This window comes from Gossypium arboreum, chromosome 10, assembly GCF_025698485.1.
Source record: "Gossypium arboreum isolate Shixiya-1 chromosome 10, ASM2569848v2, whole genome shotgun sequence".
NCBI lineage: Eukaryota > Viridiplantae > Streptophyta > Magnoliopsida > Malvales > Malvaceae > Gossypium > Gossypium arboreum.
Genome location: NC_069079.1, coordinates 45,740,494 through 45,767,289, shown reverse-complemented (window position 1 = coordinate 45,767,289; position 26,796 = coordinate 45,740,494). Strand labels below are relative to the sequence as shown.

At 34.2% G+C, this 26,796-nt stretch overlaps 1 protein-coding gene and 1 non-coding gene across 2 annotated transcripts; one reads left to right on the top strand and one right to left on the bottom strand.

The window, feature by feature from the left end:
• Window positions 1-10,203: 10,203 nt before the first annotated feature.
• Window positions 10,204-10,310, top strand: LOC128283036 (small nucleolar RNA R71). The gene has a single exon (XR_008273380.1). It is a non-coding gene; the product is annotated as a small nucleolar RNA R71 (small nucleolar RNA).
• Window positions 10,311-20,690: 10,380 nt separating this feature from the next.
• On the bottom strand, window positions 20,691-25,350 carry LOC108488935 (receptor-like protein 34). Its single transcript, XM_053020263.1, is given in 7 exon segments — window positions 20,691-20,904; window positions 20,907-21,000; window positions 21,002-21,052; window positions 21,054-21,230; window positions 21,232-21,321; window positions 21,702-21,870; window positions 22,166-25,350. Coding segments are annotated over 7 exon segments (3,825 nt in total). The 3' UTR covers window positions 20,691-20,845.
• Window positions 25,351-26,796: the final 1,446 nt, after the last annotated feature.

Genomic DNA, 26,796 nt, shown 5'->3' with positions numbered 1-26,796 from the left:
GCACTCACAAAAGGGGTATAACATACTCTCCATAATTACCATGAAACTCTCACCAAAACTCATATACAACTACATCTTGTCTCCCATTTATGATTGGCATGTCAAAACAAGGATACAATGACCCCTTTAAATAGGCTAATATTAAAGCTCTAATCATACTAAAATATCCCTAGAATAATCAAAGTTTAACTCGAAGAAGAAGTCTTGCTTGAAGTCTAAAATACTACTGTGAAATAGGAGAACATGTCATGACATCATGACATCCCAAGTCGCATTATCACAACATTGTGATCCTCCTCATCGCGACATCACTATCTGCTTCTCCGAAAATACGAGGCACACCCCCACACTAAGCACCCGAAACACTTTATAAAGGTTGCTAATGTGTTGCTTCACAGATACGCTCTAGATTGGCATGTCATCCTCTAATAGCCCTCACTCTTCCTGACGTCTTATACGAATGATAGATTCCACTAGAGCACATACGTAGCAAAAATCTTAAAATTATTTAAGAAAACAAATTTTGAAACAATTAAAGAAATATATAAATTTTATATAAATAATTTTGAAGACTTTAAGTCCATTTTAAAATCGTTTAAAAGCATTTTAAACCATTAAAAACATTTTATGTGTGAATTTTTTAGCCTTAGTATAGAAATTTATCAAATTTGATTGAAATAACCAAACTAATTATTCCTAAAATAAATATATGTTATTTATTATTTCTATGGTGTACTATCCTTAATGGTTTTTGCAAGTAAAACAAAATGTGTAAGCAAATATTAGTTCATTGATTACCTAATGTTTAATTAATATTAAGTTGTATTATATGGATGGATTATAATTCGAGAAGATAACTTATTTTAGTAGGTAATCTAAATTGTCCATAGTCTATAGAATCAAATTGAGCAAATGATTCAAATATTAGGAACTATTATGTTATCTATAAGCCCAGTTGAGGAGATAGCTTGCCTTCGTTATCGAAGTAGGATGGACTCCCATAAATAGAGACATAGATATGATTCTCTCAATTGATAATACATTAGACATAACCTAAGTTAAATTTATTCTAAATTCGTTTATGAATTTATTCACTAATTTGTTTTGCCCTAATTTTTACATTTTTTTAATCTAGGTCCTCTCTAAGTTTTTATGGTGTATACATAAGGTTGTCTAAGGTTTTGTTCTGAAGGCCAAAACCTCTTCTGGTAAGGCTTTCATCATGCTATCAATAAATTAAAATGTGCATTATGTTTTAAGCATTGATTGTTTGCTATATTTTTTGTGATATATCCAAGTAATTAGTGGACTTAATCGAGATCAAGCTATGGTCATCACATGAATATCCATTGAAGACCAAATGATCGCCTTTCTTCTCTTTTTTAATATTTGAAAAATATGGGTTTATTAGTATTAAAGTATGCCATTATTATTTCAGCTTCTGTTCTGTGTATATAAATAAACTATTTTATAATAATGTCCTAAGAATAATATGATTATTCTTAAAAGGTCTTTAGTCGAGTATTATTGTAGGCTTGGACAACAATAATGCATTAAGACTAACATGTAGTTGATTGATGACAAAGTGTTGTCATTAATATAGGGATGTCAAAATCAATACATGACTATATGTTAGAGAACGACATATTGGACTGACCCGCTACGAGTATATTTCTTGGATTATTATGTAATAGTCACAACATTACTCATAGTGATAACTATGTATACGATCTTTACACTTGAGATCATCATTGTCCCAACATAGTGAGTCATATATTTTGATACAGTCAAATGTCTACTGTAACAGGTTGTACTAGAAAGACTAATGTTGGGTATGACACATTCTATGTAGTGGGATATGATTAATCAAGATAGGATTTGTCCCTCCTCCATAATGGGAGCAATATCTTAGGCCACTTGGTGAAGTGAAACTAGAAATGTATGGTTATGCTCAAATAAGTTAATATGAGATATTACACTTATTTGTTTATTATAGTCTACTTCGGGTATCAAGAAACATGATATTAGACTTTGCAAGTGTGACTACTTCATGACTTGTGTCCAATCGAGATATAAAGGACAAAAGGATATAATACATGAAAATTTATCATGGAAAGGTTATGTTGAACCACAACTTCTTGTAACTTGGATAGTGATGATGCATTACTAGATGCCACTCATTGCTTGTAACGTTAGAAGTGTTCTAGTATTACTACCAATATTACAATAGCCTACAGGGTCACACCCTATGATTGAAACGAACAGAATCTAAACACAGTTGGTATTAAATTTAACATCACGAGAATTATATTAATTATTGAATTAATTTAATTTGAAAATTAAATAATAAACACAATATATGTACAAATTAGTTGTACAAGAATAGAGAGCATAATTAAAATAAATATATGAACTTGATTCATATAAATTATTAATTATGATCATTTACCAAAATTATTAAAATAAAGTATTATAATAATTAATTTCGGTCAAACATAAAAAATATGGAAATTAATATCCTTTTGGAAAGGATATTACTGATCGCGATTATTTCTTAGTGATAAGTTTTATAAATTTATAATTAATCGTTCTTGAAAACTAACTATCACGACGAAGGCAAGCAAACCTATCGAATAGTAGTATAGTTTAGGCAAGACCGGATTGTCGAACCCAAAGGAACTAAAAGTACTAGTATTAACTCTATTTTTATTATTTAGCCTAAAAATAAAGGGATTTGTTTTATCTAAATTAATTACTAAAAGTGCAGAAAGTAAATTGGGGAAAACTTTTAGGAAAGACTGATTGATTGAGACAATACCTAAGGATAAATCCACCTAGATTTCACTTGTTATCTAAATTTGAATTAGACGATTTATTCATTTGACTTGATCCATAGAAATCCCTAAGTTATATTATTATCTCTCTCGAGACTAACAATGTCTAACCCTAGATTGATTAATTGAAATCTCTTTCTAATTAACACCCTAATATTGCATTAACTCGATCTATGGATTCCTTTATTAGGTTTCACCCTAATCCGAAAAAATCTTGTCACCCTATCTCTAGGCGTGCAATCAACTCCGCTTAATTATGTTGGATCTACTATTAGATAGGGACTTTTGCTCCTCTGAATAAGCACATCAATATTTGAATCAATATCCTGGAATATTAAGACAAGAAACATTCGTAATTAAGAACAAGTCAAATATTTATCATATAATTCTGAAAATAATAACAAGATACGTCTTAGGTTTCATTCTCCTTAGGTATTTAGCGGATTTAGTTTATGATTATAAAAGAAAACATCTCAGAAGAATAAATACAAAACATAAAGAAAACTCAAAACTCCTGAAGGGAAGTTGAAGGAAGATCTTCAGTCTTGAAGGAGAATTCGGCTTCTGAGATGGATCAATCGGCTTTCTTCGAGTAATTCATTGCTTCCTATTCTGTGTGTCCCTCAAGTATCTCTTCCAGGGTGTTAATATAGGCTTTAGAATACCTAAGAACCCTTATAAGTGGCCTTTTTCGAATAGAACTCATCTTGGGCCCGATAGGGACACGCCCGTGTGCGATTGCTTCAAGCCATGGTCAAGGTTGTTAAATGGGTACAGGCATGTGGTCTACCCATGTAAGTCGTGTTTAGAGTCTGCCAAATTAACACGGAAGTGTGGTCTACCCGTGTAAGGAACTCCAGGCTGTGTTGATTCCCTACGTTAGCCCATTTTCTCCTTTTTTGGCCTATTTCTCACTCTTTTTACTCTCCTATGCTCACCTAAGTATAAAACATAAAATTAAAGGATTAGGAGCATCAAATTCCATAAATCTAATGATTTCATCCAAAAATGTGCTAAGCATGGGATAAAAATATGTATAAATTATGACTTATCAAATACCCCCACACTTAAGCATTTGCTTGTCCTCAAGCAAAATCCTCAATCACAATTAATAATTCATTTTTGTTAACTTATAATTCCTATCAATAATATCTCAAAACAATCCATAAGTAATCATACATTAAGAATTCAACTATAAGAAAACTAAAGTTTCAAACATTCTAAGTTGACCATTTTATCATGAAAAACATAGGTATCTCCCATCATCTAAGTAATCACCTTTGATTCAAAATATCACAAAGTTTAACATCCTCACTAAGGATTCACTCAAATCACTCGAGGTGTTTAAGGACAACAAGTTTAGCACTCAATAGTCCATATGAAAAGTTATTACCATAGGCTTGCCTGAGAATCAAATCTCCACCACTATGTATTAAGATGATACATCAATCAAAAGGTTTTTAGAGGGTTGTAATGTGGCTTTGGTTAGAGGGTGTGGTCACAAGCTGAAAAAGAAGGTTAGAATCAAGATTGAATTAAACAATTACCTAACTAGAAAAATACTAAAAATGATAAATTACATTCCTAGAATTAAGCTTTTCTTCATGAAATATAGAATTAGATACTTAAGCTCAATAAACAAAGAATTATTACTAACATGTATGTATATAATTTTTTTTTTTTAAGAACAAGTCAAATATTGAGAAATTTGCTAAAAATAAAACATAGCTAAGCAATTTATTCAAATCAAATCTAGATAAAAATATGGATCAAATTAATCGAGGGGATTTCAACAATAATCGGTTATGGGTTAATATTGGGGGTAAATCAATGAATGGCTTGTTAGGCTCAAGAGGGTTCACTAAGGGTTAATTATGAAGGTAGGCTTTTATGGAGTGAGTGGGTTAAACCTAAGTGCCTTTTTCATCTTGACATATTAAATCTAAGGTGTGGTCTTGACATGCATAATCAAGCAAGTTCTAGAATAACAATTCAATACTGATGCACTCATAATAAAAGTGAGCATGAAAGAAGTAGTATATGCTCTAAAGTTCAAGATCTCACAAAAATTATGGCTTTTTGATATTAAACCTGTGAATTTCAACTTAGGATAATACCTAAACTTGGGGAAACAACCTAATTTTTTTTTAATTCTCAAAAATCAACTTATCATGCTTGATTCTTTAATTCCTTAAAGTTTAAACCATCAATGCATAAATACCTATGTTTTAATTCAAGACATATCAATGAAAATCATAAATTAATCAAAATTTATTCTAATAATGCTATGAGAAGATCACATGAGAATAAGACAAAATTCAGGGATTTTCTAATAATGATATAAGTAATCCCCTCACACATAAGATGTACATTGTCCTCAATGTACAAAGATAGATTTACTGAAAAATATATATATATAAGATCATAAGATAGGGAGAGAAGTGAAACTTCCTGTATGTGTGGATGAAATCCTTAAATTAGAATATTAGAAAGTAATCGGCTAAGGCAATGGTGAGCTTGGAGGAGGATACTTCGGTGGTGGTAGAGGTTGGGTTCCACAACCATAGTGTCCAGCGAAGAGGTTATCGTGGTGGTCAGTCAGGACATGGCAATCGTGGAGAACCTTTCCCAATAGAGTTGCAAATTCCTAAGTAATAGTGAGCTTGGGAGCTCTTTATAACTGCGATATAATCAATAACTCTTTAGAAATTATAGAGAAGCATGATTACTCATAAAGAAATAATCGAACATATAAATTACTTTAAAAATTTTAAAACCTAAAAATGAAATAAAATAGTATTAAAAGAAAATAAGATGAAAAATACTTAAAAAATAAATAAAGATAAAAGAAAATAAAAATAATAAATAAGTCTTTGAAAAATCTTCATCGTCAGATGGTTAGCGAGGTGGGGGTGGCGATGAGATGTGAAGGTGCTGACAAATCTGATGAAGAGTAGCATCAATGTGATCAAATCGTTGAAAACATTACTGCTCAAATCGAGTGAGGCATTCAGAGATGTCAAAAAGTGAAGCAGCCGCATGAACTGGATGGTGGATAGGTGGTGGCTGAGATGGTGCATCCTCGTGCTGTGGAGGGACATCATCAGTAATGTCCTGTAGGTCCTCTTACTTGGCTGTCTGGACGAGGCGGTACTAGGAAGGATCAGTTCCATGTCGCCGCTCGATCATCTTTATATGAAGCATACTTGATATGCCCTGTGGGGTCATCTGTCCGATGAGAGTGGGGGAGGATGCTTGGCCGCCGTGTTGAGAAGACCGAAGTACCTTGCTAGGTGAGTAACATAAGGGTCAATGGAGATGACTTATTTCTTTTTCCGCTCCATCTGATGGCGAATGGCGAGGGCTATGAAATAGGTAAGGTCGAAGACGTGCCTATACGCCATACTCCATAAAAAGTAGGCATCTTGAGTGTTGACGACGCCGGTGCTCTCTCGCCACCTTGTTAAGGTATGAGCTAGAATGGCGTGTAAGTACCTTAAAGATGGGGCGAGCGCCGATGCCTTGGAACGGCTAGGGTCATAGGTGGCCAAAACAGGGACTAGTGCATTCCAGCACTTTGAGGGTGAATAGTAGATGTGGCGATAGAGGGTGTCGAAGTTAGGGTCATCCATAAACTTCTGCGTATAAATGCCTAGTGTGACACTGAACTCAGGCACACTCAATTAGCGAACTAGGCCGCCAAGACAGAATTGGACCGTTCCAGGATCATCGAACTCTGTCATAATGATTTGGAAATGGAAAGTCGAACAGAGTTCCAATGTGAGCTCGAGGTACGTCGGCTCGATGATCTCAAAGAAGAGCCCCCATGGGTCAGTCGTCAGGAGGTCTCAGACCGCGTCAGCCATTTGAATTTGTTCAAGCGTGGCCCAATCAATGCAGCGGCCCACACTTAGGGGTCGGGTCCGTAATATTTGAAATAGTTCCTCTTGGTTCCCTAACAGGAATTGGAGGAATGGATGTCTTATCTCTGTAGTAGGAACCGATAAAGATGACGCTCCCTTTTGTTTTTTCGAGGTTGGGATAGCAGTCTTCTTCCCACGTGAGTTTGACATGATGTACCTACAGAAGATAATTTTATGAATTTAAGTCGATATGAACAAATAATTATCCCAACAATGACATAAGAGATGGGGTTAAAAGCGAGTTGTTAATTTTAACTAAATGATTACTATATAGAATATGAATAACATGGACAAAATGATGATAATAGAATATGAATGCAAAATATAGTGAGTGTTCATAACTAGCCTAAACATAAAATTATCATATGAGGAATCAAATTAACAAAATTATATCAAAATCAAAATAGAACAAAATAGGAAAAAAAATGAAAAGAACTTTAGAAATAATAATGGTGAATAAATCAAATTTAAACGATAATTAAGAGGTAAAAAAAAGGGAAAACCAGCAATGTTGGATGGTGGTAGTCGAAGTGGTGCGATTTCCAACGATGGTGAGGGATGGGAGTTGGCCACGGACGTGGATGAGGAGGCCGTGTAGTTTGGTAAGTGGATGGGGAAGAAGAAGAGGGAAAGAAAGAGAAGAAAAGAGGGGAAAAGAAAAGGAAAAAAGGAAGAAGGGGAAGGAAAAAGGGAAGAGAAAGAGAAAGGAAAAGAGAGGAAAAGGGAAAAGAGAGGGGAAAGGAGAAGGAAAAAAGGAAGAAAGTGTGGCTAGAGGTGGCCGGTCGGTAGGGGGGAGGAAGTTGTGGTGACTAGGGTTAGGGATTGGGAAAGGCGATGATGAATAGTTGAGGGTTATATAGATATTAGGGCACACGGCCATGGGGCACTCCCTTATGCCCTTATGCCCTTATTTCAGCTCATGTTTGTCGTGTTTTCCAAATTTGAGTGCATTTAAAATTTAGCCCATGCCCGTGTTCTTTGGGCATGTTAGTGCACATGGCCGTGTCGCGCGGCCGTGTACTGCTTCGTTCGTTTCTCTTACACCCGTGTTAATTTGACAGGTTCAAACACAGGTGTTTGGCACGGGCGTGTCGCACGCCTATGTTACTTTTTCAGGTTCTACCACGGATTATAGACATGGGCGTGTCATACGCCCGTGTTGATTTGGCAGACTTGCCCACAGCCATGTCGCACGACCGTGTCAACTTATCGAATCCCGTGTTTTGAGAGAATTTTGCTCTGTTTTCACATGGCCGTATCGCACGTCCGTGTCTCCTCCCATGGTGTGAGCACGGCTTAAGACACGCCCATGTGTCTGGCCTTGTGGATTTGGCAAACTTGTGTTCACAGACTCAGTTAGTAATTAGATGTTAAACACTAAAATTTAAAGAAATTAATGCCGTTAGTGCTCGGGTTGCCTCTCGAAAAGCACTTATTTGTAGTCTAAGCTCGACTTACCTCGATTTCACGTGGTCATAGTGGTTCGAGGAGTTTACACTCCTCATTCCTGCTATCAGTTTTATCAAAATAAGGTTTAAGACGAGTACTATTTACCTTGAAAGTACCGAATTTAGAATGAGTTACCTCGACTGTACTGTATGGGAAGATGTTAAGCACCGTAAAAGGGATCACTCCATTAGGTTCAGAAGTGGCAATACGAGGGTCTGCTGCACCTAGTAGTACTTTGTCTTCAACCTTAAGTTGATTTGGTGAAACATTGAGTCTGTCATGGCATGGTTTCGGTTTATCATGTGTTCTCAGTTTCTGTGTCCGCCATTCATCTAATTCCTTGATCTGTAGCCTTCGTTCTTCATAGATGGGTCCTTTGTTGTTACTTGAACATGGCTCATATATGGTCTTCAGACATGATTACTGCAAAGAAGGTTGCATCACATGATCAGTATTAGTAGCACGATTTATACAACCACCCTCACTATTCGATGTGTTACTCAAGTTACGAGCTTGAAGAGTGATTGTTTTATCACCCACACGAAGTATGAGTTCACCTATACCAACATCAAAATTGTTCTAGCAATTGTTAAAAAGGGTCTTCCTAAAATTAAAGGCATTTCACAATCCACTTCTATGACTTGAACAACAAAATCAATTGGGAATATAAATTTGTCAATTTTAACAAGCACATCTTCAATGATACCCCTAGGAAATCTAATAGTTTTATCTGCCAATTGAATGCTCATCCTAGTTTGTTTGGGTTTCCCAAGACCTAGTTGTTTAAACATTTTGTAGGGCATGACATTAATGCTAGCCCCTAAATCAGCCAAAGCATTGTTAACTTTTAAACTACCAATTAAGGAAGGAATCGTAAAACTCCCTAGATCTTTTAATTTTTTGGGTAGCTTATTCTGTAAAATAGCTGAGCAAACTATGTTCAACTCCACATGCGATGCCTCATCCAACTTACGCTTAATTGCTAAAAGCTCCTTTAAAAATTTAATTGCGTTTGGCATCTGCGAAAGAGCTTCAATAAACGGTAAGTTGATATGTAATTTCATTAATAATTTAAGGAATTTACCAAATTGTTCATCCGTATGGTCTTTCCTTGTCGCATTGGGGTATGGCACACAAGGTTTGTACTCTTTACTTACTGGTTTTCGCTCACTGTGGTCCACCTCACCTGTTTCTTTACTTGCCATGATTTCTTACCTCGGTTCTAGTTCAGGTTCAACTAACCCCTCCTTATCTTGAACAGTAATCGTATTGAGTTGTTCCCTTGGGTTAGATTCAGTATTGTTCGGCAAGCTACCTTGTGGTCGTTCAAAAATTAATTTGGCAAGCTAGCCTATCTGAGTTTCGAGCCCTTGGATCGACGCATGTTGGTTCTTAAGTGTTGTCTCAGTATTCTGAAAATGAGTTTTTGACACCAAGATGAATTTCGTTAGCATCTCCTCAAGGTTCGGCTTATTTTCCTGTTGGTAAGGTGGTTGTTGAAAACCTGGGGGATATTGTGGCCTTTGATTTCCTTAGCCACCCCACGAGAAATTGGGCTGGTTCCTCCAAGCTACATTATAAGTGTTATTATATGGGTTATTTTGAGGTCTAGAGTTGTTACCCATAAAGTGGACTTGTTCCTCCTTAGTGCTAGGATTAAAGGGTGGATAATCTGGGTTTGCATTCCTCCATTTGAGTCACACCTCATCACTGGATGTACCAGAGTAGAACCACATAAACCATAAATCTTTTTATTCAAAAGTTTTACCTGGTTTGATAGCATAGTAACCCTGTCGAAGTTGAAGACACCAGCTGCTTTCGTCGGCTTTGTTCTCATGACTTCCTACTGATAGTTATTCAGTGACATTTCTTCAATAAATTCATAAGCCTCTTCAGGTGTTTTGTTGTTTAGTGTTCCACCGACGGCTGCATCGATAAGTTGCCTTGTTGAGGGGTTCACACCGTTGTAAAATGTCTGAACTTGTAGCTAAAGAGGTAACTCATGGTGAGGGCACTTTCTCAACAGATCCTTGTATTTCTCCCATGTATCATAGAGTGTTTCTAAATCCATCTGCACAAAAGAAGAGATATCATTTCGTAACTTAGCAGTTTTAGCCGGAAGAAAATACTTAAGTAAAATCTTTTCGGTCATTTGTTCCCAAGTGGTGATTGACCCTCGTGGTAACGAGTTCAACCACTGTTTAGCTTTGTTCCTTAACGAAAAGGGAAACAACCGAAGATGAATGGCATCATCAGAAACGCCATTGATTTTAAAAATGTTGCAGAATTCTAGAAAATTCGCCAAATGAGTGTTTGGGTCCTCATCCTACAAACCATCAAATTGAACAAAATGTTGTATCATTTGAATTGTGTTAGGTTTCAGTTCAAAATTATTTACATCAATAGCAGGCCTAACTATACTTGATTCGGCTCCTGTTAAATTAGGTTTAGCATAATTATACATAGTACGAGGAGCAGGATTCTGATTTACTGGGTCGGCGATAGCCACAGGAGGTAACTGATAATTTTGATTATCAGCCATCTCCTCGGTTACGGTTTGAATATCGTCCTCTTACTCTTCCTCAATGTATTGTAGGCTTCGTCTTATTTCTCTTTGGTTTCTGCGAGCTGTGCTTTTAATCTCACTATCGAAAAGTAATGGACCTGACGGGTTTCTTCTAGTCATAAACTATGAAAACCTGCCAGAAGAAAATAAAAGAAAATTTAGTAATATAAATAGAAATTAAATTAAATTGCAGTAAAATAAATGGCTAAAGTAATAAAAATTAAGCATTCCTAATATCTTAGTTCCCCGGCAACGGCACCAAAAACTTGTTTGTGATTATTTCTTCGTGATAAGTTTTATAAATTTATAATTAATCGTTCTTGAAAACTAACTATCACGACGAAGGCAAGCGAACCTATCGAGTAGTAGTATAGTTTAGGTAAGACCGAATTGTCGAACCCAAAGGAACTAAAAGTACTAGTATTAACTCTCTTTCTATTATTTAGCCTAAAAATAAAGGGATTTGTTTTATCTAAACTAATTACTAAAAGTGCACAGAAAGTAAATTAGGGAAAACTTTTAGTAAAGACTGATTGATTGAGATAATATCAAAGGATAAATCCACCTAGACTTCACTTGTTATCTGACTCTGAATTTGACGATTTATTCATTTGACTTGATCCGTAGAAATCCCTAATTTATATTATTATCTCTCTCGAGACTAACAACGTCTAACCCTAGAATGATTAATTGAAATCTCTTTCTAATTAACACCCTAGTGTTGCATTAACTAGATCTATGGATTCCCTTATTAGGTTTCACCTTAATCCGGCAAACTCTTGTCACCCTATCTCTAGGCGTGCAATCAACTCTGCTTAATTATGATGGATCTACTCTTAGATAGGGACTATTGCTCCTCTGAATAAGCACATCAATACCTGAATCAATATCTTGGAATATTAAGACAAGAAGTATTCATAATTAAGAACAAGTCAAATATTTATCATATAATTCTGAAAATAATAACAAGATCCGTCTTTGGTTTCATTCCCCTTAGGTATTTAGGGGATTTAGTTCATGATTATAAAAGAAAACATCTCAGAAAAATAAATACAAAACATAAAGAAAACCCAAAACTCCTGAAGGGAAGTTGAAGGAAGATCTTCAGTCTTGAAGGAGAATCCGACTTTTGAGATGGATCAATAGGCTTTCTTCGAGTAATTCCTTACTTCCTACTCTGTGTGTCCGTCAAGTATCTCCTCTAGGGTGTTAATATAGGCTTTAGAATGCCTAAGAACCCTCAAAACTGGCCTTTTCCAAATAGAACTCATCTTGGGCCCGACAGGGACACGCCCGTGTGCAATTGCTTCAAGCCATGGTCAAGGCTGTTAAATGGGCACGGACGTGTGGTCTACCCGTGTAAGTCGTGTTTAGAGTCTGCCAAATTAACACGGGCATGTGGTCTACCCGTGTGAGGAACTCTAGGCCGTGTTGATTTCCTACGTTGGTCCATTTCTCTATTTTTGGCCCATTTCTCACTATTTTTACTCTCCTATGCTCACCTAAGAATAAAACATGAAATTAAAGGATTAGGAGCATCAAATTCCATAAATGATAATTCATCCAAAAATGTGCTAAGCATGGGATAAAAATATGTATAAATTATGACCTATCGATTACAATGTGATATTTTCATATATATTCTGGCACCAAAAAGGGGATTCTGTTTTTTTAGGGAATATTAAATAAAAAGAAATGAATCATAAAATAAATTCCTAGGGTGCAGAAAAGTATTAACCAACATTAACCAAAAAAGAAAAAGAACTTAGGTCTAATAGCCACATTTCTTTTCAGAAGAACTCTTTGAAACATTCAGTAAGAGTTTTTTTCATTCGTTCGCAACAGGGTGGAGTACATAGAGGTCGGGACGATTCTGTTGCGACTTTGGATCGGCAGCATGCGAAGGGGATTAAAACAGCAGTGGTTCCTTCCTATTTTTTAGAGTACAAAAGGTATATCTTTCAAACATTTTCTTCCTGATTCGTTCCTCGTGCATGGATTCCTAGTTTGGATTGTTAGAATAATTTTTTAGCTACGCCACGGGGCGTACTAGTGACCCAACAATCAGAGCTTTAATCCTTTGGGAGCTCTGTAATTTGGAAAGGGTGGTAAATTATGCCCTTCACTCCTTGCCATCAAATAAAAGCTAAATCATCTTATTCCTAGATCTAGAAAGGCATTCTAAAAGAAGGAGATGTTTACAATAGAGATAAAGATGTTCAAATGTGAAGTTGGAAGAACCATGGGATTGACACTTTTCATCCAAGCAACGTGTTGCATATGGCGAGTTTCAATCCTTCTCAATTTCAATATTAAGCAAATTAGTCACTCTAAAAAAAAATCTGACCAATTTAATTCTTGTCAGTTTCGAAAGTGGACATATAACGACAATTACTCACAACACTAATGTTTTTCATCCATTTCAAATAATTTGATTGGTACAATAACAAATTTATCTCTTCAAGTTTACACATTCTATCTATTTATATATATATGGCGCTAAATTTTTTTACATATATTTTTTGAACTTTTAGACTTTTAAAATTTTATACATTTTTTCAAGTAATTATTTTTAGAATCAAAACCAAATTGAAAGAATACATAAACATTGAGGCCTTAATTTATTATTATATTAATCAAAATTATGCACAATTTATAGGAAACATTAATTGTTGTGATTAATTATCCTTGGTTGCTCATTTTTAATTTGATAGGGATTATAAATCGCTCTGATTTTTTAGAGAGACTACTTTAATCAATATCAAAATTAAGAGAGATTGAAGATGTGTTTTAAAAAACTATATATATATATATATATATATATATATATATATATACATATATATATTTCGTGGTTTACACTAGAGGTGTCCATGGGTCGGGCCGAGGCCCAGTTCCAAAAAGTTTTCAAGCCCAGGCCTATTTTCAAATCAGCTCGACCCGCCCAAAAAGCCCATTTCACTATTCATAAAATAATAAAAAATTAAAAAAATTAATATTAATTAATATTATGTATACTTTTATATTTAAATTTAAATTACAAATATTTTTATTATTTAAATTTAATTCAAGCCCAGGTCAACTCGATGTGAGAAAATTCTTGTCCAAACTCGACCCTAATCAAGTTGAGCCTATTGGGCCAAACGGTGGGGCTGTTAGACAAGTCTAGCTTCTAGTCGGCTAATGGACAAACAAAGAGAGTGGCATGCCATTTTAGCCCTTTGATGACAATTTGCCAACTCATCATTTGTTTCAAAGTTATAAGGAAGTGTTGGGGATAAACCCAGTTAAACAACGAACATTTAAAATAACGAAGAAATTGAAAACATTGAACACAAATATTTTATGTGAAAAACCCCTTCGAAGATGATAAATAATCACGGTCAAAGATAATTTTACTAAAATGAAAAAAACAAAAAGTACAAAGATGGAGATAAAACTAAGCCTCAAAACCTGAAATAAGAACCCTCGATGTAATGCTCCAAATTTTTTGTTTTCGGCTTTTTACGATTTTTGGGCTATAAAATTTTGGTTCGTGTTATTTTGGCTTAAACGTATGTCGGGTTAAGTAATTATGAGCTCTGGGGTGTGTTTGGGAGGTCCCAAGTTCAAGCGTTTACTTAGGCTAAATTTTGGGTTTATTTGAATAAAGCTTGACTTGAGGTCAGTGGACTTATAAGGAATTGAGGGTAAATACTTAACAGTATGGGCCTGTTGGTCTAATGGTTAAATGGAAAGGAAATTATGCTTAGAGTCAAGGGTTCGATTCCCTATACAATCGATGGGATTATTTTGCTGCAAGTTTCAGTTATGTGTTGGGCTTAGTTAAATTTTGAGTTGTGGCCTTTAGGGAAAACCTAGGGTTTTCCTTTATTTCCTCCTTTTTGGACAAAAATTTGTCTTTGCCGCCTTCTTTTCTAAAATTCCCTTTGCTACCGTTTTCTCTTCTCTTTTCCCCTTTCTCCGTTGTTTTCTTCTTTTTTTGTCGATAAGCTTAGGCGTGTTCAAGCGAGTATATCGATTCGGTAAGTTTGATTTTAAACATAGTTAAGTGAATTTTTTTTGGAGTTTCTTAAGAGAGATTTTGGTTGCTGTTTAGAAAGTATTCAAGGAGCGGTGGATCAATAACCGAGTTCTAAACAGCAAAGAAACACCGTTCTTTGTCGAAAGGAAGTAGATCTCGTATTTCGAGTTTTATCCAATCTTAGGTAAATCAATTTAAGTGACTGATTTAGCCTTGATTTTGTCAATCTTAGGCTTTGGAGTGCTCGTGGTTGGATTAGCAGCAAAAACGAACTAGGTGTGTACTCCGATTGTACAGAAAATGAGTTTCAGCGAAAGCTAAAAATGTAGCCTGTCGACACCACACGGGCATGTGGTCTGCCCGTGTGGTAGCTTGCATCGCAAGACACGGGCGTGTGACAGACGAGCCAGGCCATGCGTGCGCCACACGAGCGCGATGGACACGAGCGTGTGAGGCTGGCGAGGTTGTGTGCGAGGCACGGGCTCGACCATTTGGGCCATGTAGACCGCACGGGCATGTGGTTTACATGGGTGAACCACACGGGCATGTGGGTCTTAGGCCAAACCGTGTGATCCACACGGCAATGCTAATATGGGCTGTGTGGGCCACACGGGTGTGTGGGCCCACACGAGCAGGGCACACGGACGTGTGAGCCCAATTTTGTTTGAAATGTCTGTAAGGTTGCACGGGTCGCCTAAGTCGACTGTGACCTATCTGTAAGGGCAGTAAGCGTTACTTGAACCCCTTTCTCTGATTGATTACTAAGCTGTATGCAACAGCATGTTATTATACGCATATGTATTTGTCTGATTCTGTATATCTGTTCTGCCATGATCTGATATATGCATATAAGCATGTCACGATATTTATGATGCATTGCATTGGGTTGGGTTTGCTATGAAGAGAAGGAAATCTGAGAGGTGATAAGCCTGTTTTCTGGCAGCGATGCTGCACTTATCTTTATGTACTGTTTCACAGTACCATTTGGTGTGTAGGGCTGGATGGGTTATAGTGTATCCCCATACTCGGTGTGTAGGGCCGGGTGGGTCGATTCTATCCCCACATGGTGTGTTGGGTTGGACGAAAATGGTATGCAGGGTTGGTGGGCATGACTTATGATTCTAATTTCTGATATCTGATCTGTTATGCATGTTATTTCTGCATTCTATTATTTGTCCGAATGCATGCTGTTTGTGGGATGTACACACTGAGTTTGCGAAAACTCACCCCTTTATTTATTTATTTATTTTATGTAAGGTAATCCTTAACAGTAGATGGATCGGTGTGACGGAAGGCTCGATGGTGACCACTGATAAACTCTTATGGATTTTGCGTAACACTTATTTCATCAGTTTTATTTTTAATATTTATTTTTGGGATTTATATGTCTTTGGATTTGAACTATTTGTTTTAAGATTATTTTAGGGATTTTTAAATTGTCAAGTTTTGATTTACGAGTTAATATTGTTTTAGCTTCTGCGTTAATGAAATGATTTCCCTTAATAAACTGTAATGTCGATTTCATGATTTAAGTAAAATAATAGATTAATCGATTTTAGCTTGCTAAGGTTTTCCTAAAAACACTCACATATGACACTGCCAGATTCGGCCATGACGTCTAGGCCGGGTTTGTGGTGTTACACTCGAAACATAAATACAAAATTCTCTGAAAGCTTGCAAAAGCCAATACCTAAATGTGTAATGGGTTATCTTTCTAGGGTGGAAAATGGACTATTTATAGACTAAATATGTAGGTTAAATAATAATAAAATAACCTAGACTAATCAGAGTTTAAGTGGGAAACAAAAAATAAAATTTAACTAGGAGAAGAAAAGTCAAAATATACGAGGTATAACTCTACGAATCTCCACCTTAACTTATATTTCCACAATGTCTTTTTTGCCAAAGCCTACCACTGGCTTATCTCAAACTATGCAAGATATTAACTAAGTTGAAGCTATGCTTAAAAGCTGGAAGTCTTCTAGTCTTCGACTTATGCACTACCAAATCTAAATTGACCCGGGTCTAGTTTCCATGAACATAGTGCGCTATCATTTCAAAACCTGCATACAAAAGAGAACCTCTCTTGTACGAAACGGTCATACCTTTTTCCCCCTATGATCAAGTCGTCTCCGCTTCAAACTAGTCGACTTCAACTCCTTAATAGATGAGAGATGTCATGTTTCACCTGTCATCGTTGATCTTTCCAAAACATAAAGACTGTCAACCTATTTACCTTTCATCTAAACGAGAGCCCCATAGGATACCTTAATGTTGCTTGACTCGATGTTAATTCTATAACACTTTGAGTCCAAAATTCCCAAGGAGATGAGATTTTTCTTTAAGTCAGACACATGTCTGATATCTAACAATGTCTTAATTATCCCATCGTACATCCTGATTTAAACAGTACTAATATTGATTACTTTAGTAGATGAACCATTCCTCATGCATACAACTCCACCTTTAACTGAGCTATATATCGAGAACCAATCCCTGTTGGGACACGTGTGGAAAAAAACATCCCAAATCCAGGATTCACTTGGATGTAACCTTGGAGCTTTCACTTGTTGATACCAACAAGAAATCATCACCCTTGTCATTGGCCAAATTAGCTCTAGCTAAATCTTCATTGTTGCTATCAGTAGCCCTTTTATTTCACAATTCGTAATAATCTACCTTGACGTGACCTAACTTCTTACAATGGCGACATCTCTTGTATTGTTTCCTTGATGCTACCAAAATTGAGACTTACTTATCTGACTTGCTATCCGAACCAAACTCATTGTCGAGTTTGTTTTTACTCAATAGATAGCCTTTCACATCCTCGAATGAAAGATTATCTCTATCATAAATCAAGGTCTCCCTGAAAGACTTGTATGAAGAGGATAAAGAAAACAATAATAGCAAAGCCTGATTTGCATTGTCAATCTAAATCTCAACATTTTTTAAATCATTCAAAAGAGTAATAAATTGACTAATGTGACCTCTAAGGTGCTCACTTTTGTCCATGCGGAATGTGTATAAACATTGTTTCAACATCAATCAGTTAGTCAGAGACTTTGTCACGTAGAGGGTTTCTAACCTTTTCCATAAAGTAAATGTTGTTTTCTCCATCAAAACCTCTTGCAACACATTATTTGTTAAACATGATTAAATCATGGATAAAGCTTTTTTTATCTAACCTATCCCATTCTAGTTTATCCATGTCTGCAAGCTTCCTTCTCTGTAATGACATTCTCAAGATTTCTCTAAATTAGAATTGTCATCATTCGAACTTGCCGCAAATTGAAATTTGTGATGTCATCGAACTTATCAATATCAAAACTTGTTGTTGCCATCTCTGAAGGGTTGAAAGAGAAAATCAAACTAGCTTTGGTACCAGTTTGTTGGGGGATAAACCCGATTAAGAAACAAACAAGTAAAATAATGAAGAAATTGAAAAGATCAAACACAAATATTTTACGTGGAAAAACCCTTCTGAAGAAAATTAAATATCACGAGTAAAGATAATTTCATTGTAACGGCAAAAACAAATAGTACAAAGATGGAGATAAAACTAAATCTCGAAACCCGAAATAAGAATTCTCAAAATATAAACACAAAATTCTCTGAAAGTTTGTAAAAGTTTGTAAAAGCATATACCTAAATGTGTAATTAGTTGTCTTTCTAAGGTGGAAAAAGGACCTATTTATAAACTAAATTTATAGGTCAAATAATATTAAAATAACCTACAATAATCTGAATTTAAATATGAAGCTAAAACAAATTTTAACTAGAAAAATAAAAATTGAAAAATACGAGACATAACTCCATAGTAAGTATAGTTTATCATGCATATTGTAACATTGAAAAAACATCATTTCTACCTGTTTTCCAATTAGTGCAATTTTTATACAATTAAAATAAAGCTAATGGATAAAAATACCATTAGTAAAAAAACGAAAAATTAATTAAGCTTAAATTTACAATCAATTCAAGTATTGGGGCCTTTCGTTTATGGAAATTATTATTGACTAACTTAACCGTTAACGGACGCTAACATCACTAATAGAAGTAATGAGCAACTAACACGTAATATGTCATTTGAATTTTTTTTCTAAAAGTTAACCATCTTAAAAAATTAATAAAAAGTTCTTAAAAAAAAAAACTGTATGCCAAGAATGAATGTGGACAAATGAACATTTAAGTTCATCTGAAAATACTATTATTTGGCCAGAGTCAATTCAAATATGAATTATTTGAAAATCATAAAATATTATTTAGAAATCATAAAATATATTTAAAGTTTTATAAAAATCAATAAAAATAAATATATAGATATAGATATTATTAAAAATTAAATTATAAAATCATTAAAAAAATTTATATAAAAATTCTAAAATCCATAAAATGCAAAGTCAAAATAATACATAAAAATAATGAAAATTTTCTATATGAGAAAAATATTTTGTACACTATTAATGGAGTTTTAGACTCCACAAGTAAGATCAAGGAGTTGACAAGTAAGAAAATAAATATTAAAAAAAGACATTGTTGTAAATATATTAAATGGATGTCTATAACCTTTAAACATTTATGAAAGTAACGAGTTAAAACTCCTCATTCGTAATTAAAATGCTTAATGTACATGTTAATGAAGCAATTAAATAAGCTTCATTCATTTATGTTGCATGAAATGTCAATAGCTTATATATAACTCTTTTATAAATGAAAACAAGAGACGAAAAAATTCTCTCGTATTTTTCATCAACTTTTTACTTATTATTATTATTTTATTAATTTTCTATAACATGCATGACAATTTTTAATGTTGCTTGTGGAATAAAAAAAGATATATTGATGCCAGTGTACCAAATACTAACCCTTTATATATATATCATAACATATATTTATTATTTTATCAATTTTATTTGTAAAATTTCTCTTAAACTAGATAGAGTCCCAAGACAAATAGAGTCTCAGGACAAATCTAATATTGAAGAAGTCATAAGAGAGCAAAGCGATGGCATGAGTTGCATTGATCACTACAAATATGCCTTTGGAGTCATTGTTGTATTCTTCTCCCTGTACCCATAATTTAATTTGAAAAATTAAAATGAAGATCGCTTCAAATGTTTTGTCTTGAGACATTATGATGAATAACCAATTACTTGAATTTTTATAATTTTATAATATATATTTTAAAAATTTTATGACTTTTATATTTTTAATAATTTGTAAATAATTTTTATAATTTCATTTTATTATTTTTAATAATTTATATTTTTGGAATTTTTAATAAATTTTATAATTATTTAAAATATTTTGTGATTTTTAGATAATATTTTAATAATTTTTACTAACCACATTCGGAATGAATTTGAATAAATAAAGATACAGATAAACTTGGACACCTATTTGTCAAGATTCATTATTGACGTGCATTTTAAAAGAAAATTATGATTTTTTTTTATTTTTTAAATTTATGTTGATGTGGCATATTATGTTAGCTTACTTTCACGTGGTAGGTCATGTGTTAGCTTTTCATTACTTTTATTAATCACATTAGTATCTTTTAATGGTTAAATTGATGAATGGTTGTTTATGTTAGTAGAAGGTTCTAATTGATTTTTTTTTTTTAATCATTGAAGGTTGAATCGAGTGCACTTTTTCAATAAAAACTTAAAAGGATATTTTGATTTTTTAATATAATAAGTAGAAAATTTTTAATTAAAAATATGAGGTATTATTATACATTCTATTGTAGTTGGTTGGTTTTAATTTTAATTGAGTGCAGATGTTGTTATAGGGTAAATTTTTAGAAGCAACAATACGTTGGTTTGTAGGGGAAGTAAAAGTAAAAGTAAGAATAGTTCCAACTTGTGTTGTCCAACTCCCATACCATACAATGCTTTCCTTTAAATGGACTCATTTCATCAACTCCTTTTAGAAAGAACAAAAAATGCAGTCTTAAATGGACTGAAAAAGAATATTAACATACAAACAATATCATTCTTATGTTTGGACTCATATCTTCATCACTCTCTTCTTATGCTACTCACTCCTTTCACAGCTTGAGTTGGGCCATCACCTGGTTCCTTAACCACCACGACATAACAAAGCTAAGAAGTTCATCAGATGTCCCTCTGCCAACACAGTGATGTCGGTGTTTGTTTCAGGGAAGATACACTTGACGGTAATACACTTGACACCAGGATTAGTTCTCGAGACCATGCATAGCGATTTCCTTATAAAAGTGATTGATGTTGCAAAAAAATGGCATTGTCCTTCATCTTCCTTATGTGAATAACCGTGATCATGTCCTTCATCTTCAAGACTCCTTCCATTAGAGCTGTAAGGGCACAAATAGAACTGATCTCATTGACGATGATGCGAGCATGAGCTTGCTGCAACGCATCAGCGCAACCCTTGCGAACATCACCATAACCACAGAAGAACAGCATCCTTGCCAGCAATCGTGACATCAGTAGCTCTCATCGAACCATCAGGAAAAGAATGATGGCATCCATGCAAGTTATTGAACTGTTCAAAAAGATCAAATCACTGCAACAATTAGATCGGAATACAGAAATTACAGTAAAAACCACAATTAGATCAGAAAACCCATATGAATACAACCCTTCAAATACATGAAAAAAAAACGTATCAAAATATTGAAGGTGACAGTCACACAGTCGACATGCCAGTCATAATGCAAACTAATAAAAGCTGACTACTTTGCTTTTCAATAAAAAAACAAATTCTTGCATTATTTCTTAAAATCAAGATCTAAGAATAAGTTTAACCAAACTTACAACACAATAACAGCGAAACCAGAGCAAGCAAACACCCAATTTGCATCAATTTACCCAAAAAAAATTGTCATTTCTAAATCATTTTCATCTAATCTGTAAGAAAAATACACCAGATCCATCAAGTAAAGTGTTGTAAGGTAAAGCAGAAATAAAGTTGGGAAAATTGTACCTAGCTCTCGATGACAAAGACATAGACATTATAGCTTCCTTTATGAACAAGGACTTCCGTTGTCTACGACTACACCATACTGTACTGATGAAATTAGCTTCCTTATCCCTAAAACTTTATGTAAAAAAGTTCATTTAATGGGATAGTCATTTAAAACATTCAAACTCATAACTCATGTTTACCTCAAATACAACTCATTCATCGAATCACCAAGATGCCATCTAGTTTGGTCCCTGACTATATTGTAATTAAGTGATAGTGGAAATAAGAGATTTTACATAGATATCTACAATTTATAATTTCTATTATCAACATATCAAACCAATAACTAAAATATTATAATTATTAAGTATTCTAGAATGCTTACCAAATAACATTGGAACTTCTGTTTTGATGGAGTCACCTAGATCTTTTCCATTTCCGAATAAAATTAGCAATCCATTTGTTTCCAAACTCATTCAGCACTGTATATCCAATAGAAAATCCAATCACCAATCCACATCCATACCCCATCAACACGACTTTCCAAACAGATAAACCATCTATCCACGAATCTTCACCCTCCTTTGGTGGCAGCATTTGCGAACCAACTTCATTGCATTTCTTTGTCAAAGGAACCCCACACAATCTTGGGTTTCCTATGTAGGAATCATTTAAAAATGTGCCAAATTGGTTGCTTTGTGGTATGCTTCCCTCAAGTTGGTTGTAAGAGAGATTCAGCGCTGCAAGAAAAGTAAGGCTTGTAAGCTGTGGAGGAATCTTCCCGAAGAGTTTGTTGCAGGAGAGATCCAATGACTCAAGCTCTGTTAAGCTTCCTAATGCTGAAGGAATGGAGTCAAAGAAGCTGTTGTAGGACAAGTTTAGCACATGGAGTGACTTGAGGTCTTGTATTTCTTCTAATATTCTCCCATGGAAGTTATTATTGGAGAGGTCAAGACAAGTAAGCAGGGTTAAGATTTTCTGGTAATTAATTTCAAACCCTTTATTCACAATTGTCACTGAATCTTGATAATAAGAATTATCTCCAACATAACTTGGCTTAGATTTGTTGCCGTCAATCACCATCATTGCCCTCAAAGATTGAAAAAATTCAACAGATACCTCACCCGAAAAGTTATTGGAAGCAAGATCCAGTATATGTAACATTGGGAAAACATTTCCATCTCCGGAAAAATGAATTGAACCATAAAATTTGTTGGATCTTAGTATAAGAACCATCAAAGAAGGCAATTTCACTAACCAGTTAGGAAAAGTGTCATGAATCATATTTTTCCTAACATCCAAAACTTCAAGCTTTTGGCAATTGGCTAATGACCTTGGCAACTTCCCTTCTAATTTGTTCCCACCGATTTTGAGTGACCTTAGCTGATGAGTGGCATGAAAGAATTTAATTGATAAATGACCAGAAAAGTTATTAGAAGCAATGTCTAATACATCCAATACTGGAAAATTATTTTCCAAATGTTTAATTGGACCATAAAACCTATTTGCTTGCAGTATAAGAACCGTCAGGCCAGGCAATTTTCCCAACCACAAAGGGAATGTGTCGTGCAGAGTATTGTTTTCGAGGTTTAAAACATAGAGCATTGTGCAATTGGCTAATGACCTCGGCAACTTCCCTTCCAATTTATTGTCATTGAGTTGAAGAGTGGACAGTTGGGTTGCTCCTCCAAAATCTGGTATGCTACCACTGAAATTATTTTGCTGTAGATCTAAATACTCAAGACTACTGATATTGCCTAAGCAACTTGGGATTGAGCCACTCAATTTGTTGAAGGAAGCATCAAAAGTCTGAAGTTGACTCAAATTACAAATAGGTATTTGTAAAGAGTCTTGATTGGATGAAAATTGGTCCAAAGATGTTAGAGAATTGTTGGAAAGATCCAAATATTGCAAACTTTTCTTCCACACCCAATTTGGTACGGCCCCGCTTATTTGGTTATTTGAAAGGTCAAGTTCTTCTAAGCTCTCTTGACTCTTTAGAAATGCTGGAAACGTACTTATATTACAGGATCTCAAACGCAACGAAATCAGCATTGGAAAGGAGGAATTTGCATCATCAAAAGGAAACTGATTCGGAATGTCAATCGCATTGGAAGAAAGGTCTAATATTTCAAGTGTGCTCTTCCACAACCAATTTAGAACAAGACCGTGGATTCGGTTGTTAGAAAGATCTAGGTCAGTCAACTTGTTTTGGCTTTTGATGAATTCAGGAAATTCAGTAAGGTTGCATGACCTTAGGTATAGAGACTCTAATTGGGGTAAAGTACGGCTTTTGTTGTGGCTTCCAATTAACAAGCTGATGTTGGATAGGTCGAGACGCGTTAAGTTGCTGAGTTGGAGAAACATGTCAAGCTTTAATTGGCAATCACTAAAGCTGTTGTATCCAAGAGAGAGGGTTTGCAATGTTGAAAGAGTAAATAAGGAAGAAGGTATTGATCCAGAAAGGTGGTTCCATGACAAATCAAGAGATGCAAGATTTGGAACTCCAGATCTATGAAATGGAGGGATTGAACCATTGAAATTGTTATCACTTAGATCCAATTCCACAAGGTTACTGAGATTTGCAATTGATGCTGGAATGGATTCAGAAAAATTAGTATATTGCAATGACAACACCTCTAAAGTGTTGTTAATTGGAAATTCTGGCAATTGGCCCATGAGACGAGAGTTGTCTGAAATATCAATTCTTTGCATTTTGGGCAATGAGAAAAATTCTGCTGGAAAATGCCCACTCAAATTGCAATCTACTAAACCAAGAGAAACCAATGGAGAGGAAATTTTCGAGAACTTGGGAGGCAAATAAGAGATTGGGTTAGAATCAAGGTTAAGTTTAGAAAGATAACGAAGGTTTAAGAGTGATGAACAAAATGGACCGGTCAAACCACAGCCTGACATGCTTAAAACAGTCAGCTTGGGAAGTGACAACGATGTGGTTTCACACCATTTACTACTTTGACTTGAAATATTCACTCCATCCAAATACAACTCTCTGAGAGACCTCATGTTCTTTATGAATGTCTTGAAGTTTGGTTTCTCTAGTTTCAAAGTAGGGTCAAATGAAGCAAAACTTTGATCATTTCTCCGATAGCAATCATCTTGATAAGATAGGTTAAGAGAGACTAACCTTGTTAAGTATGAAATCCCCACCGGAATTTGGATATGAAAACATGAGGCCGAGAGGTTGAGATGAGTTAAATTTGGGAGTTTTCCAAACCCATACTGAAACAAAGTGGTATTAAAATTGTTTCCAGCAAGATTAAGGCGTTGGAGATGATGGAGATTGAAAATGGAGTGAAAGCTGCCTGAAAGGTTTTGGTAACTGAGATCAATCCCAATGACATGACCAAGAGCATCACATGTAACTCCTTTCCAAGAGCAACAATGGGTGTTGGGATCCCAGAGGTCAAGTTTGGAAGAGAAAGTGAAGTTTGGGGCATAGTAGAGATGATGCTGCAATTGTAGGAGAGCAGACCTCTGGTCATGGAGGCAATGGTTTTGGAGATTATTAGTATGAGAAGATGGGTGAAGGGAAGTGGAGGAGGAGAAGAGGAAAAACAGTGCAATTAGGATACCAAGGTTCTCCATGTTTGGTGTTTAGACAAAAAAGAAAGGATAGATTGTGTGGAGAATCAGAATTTGATATGCACCAAATTTATAGACAAGAAGTTTAGATTACATACTATTCTGTCATTAAAGCAGCCTTCATCTAACAGTGTTGATTTGTATATGATGCAAATGTTTTCGTACTCTATTTTAGTTGGTGTATCATGCAAATGTTCACAGCTCAGTCGTGATGGTGGCATGGTATGTGAAAAGTATTGGTGCAAGTCATTAATTCAAACACAATGATAGTTTTTTAGAAGATTGACTAACTTTTTTTGTATATTCACATTGATAAAATAAACTATAAATTCTCAATTTAGCATGTGAATTGCAATAGTCTTAGTCTTTGCTTTGTACTTCATAGTTCCAATGAGTTATTTGGAACAGACTAGTTCTGTTTCCGAAAAAAAAAACAATAATTCAATACACCATTTGACCAGTAATACATGAAAATCAATGCCCACTGCTATTATATTATATATCAACAAAACACCTATCCAATTTGTGAAATTATATAAATATTATACCATTAATATTACAAATTTTGCTCCCATTTTTATTTTATTTTAGTTTAAATATGCCAAAAATCTTTATACTCTTTTAAAATTTACAATTTAATTTTAATATTTTAATTTTTAGATATTATATTTATGTATTTTTAATTTAAAAATCTTAGTCCCTCCATCCAATTTTACCATTAAATATATTGGCCTAACAATTATAAAAAAAAAAGTAAAATAACTTTTTTACTTTCACGTACCAATCTTGTGGCAACCTCTTTTCAGAAGAGTCGAAGATTCAAGTGGGTAAAGTTCAAAATGTGAAACTTTGAAATTTCTTTTTACCTTTTTTTTTTTTAGTTTTCACTTAGAATTTGTTCATCTCTTTTAAATTTATTTATTGTTTTTTAATAATATCACAAATTATTTGCAAAAGTATAAAAAAATTAAAAATTGAAGATTTTCTTTATCGACTTTTTAAAATTTTTAGTTTAAAAATTATATTTTTATCTTTTAATTTTTTTATTTTTCATGTATTTTTAGAGAGTAGGAAACAAATTAATAAAAAATTGGACGGAGAGAGTACGATTTTAAGAAAAAAAATTAAAGAGATTCAATATTTTAAAATTAAAGTATAAAGACTAAATTTTAAATTTTAAAATAGTACAAGGACCTCTTATATATTTAAGCTTCTATTTTCTCAAAATTAAATTTGAAATTTTTCTTTTTAATATTGAACTAATTAAGAAAAATAATGATAGTGGCATAGTATGCGTGGTGTAATTGATGTAAAATTGCTTTTTGAAAAATGTTTTCTAATTTAAAAAAAAATTGAGTCAAATAACATTCTTAATTTTTATTTATATTCCAATATATTTTATGTAATATTTATATTAGATATACAATTATTTTTCTATTTAAATTCATT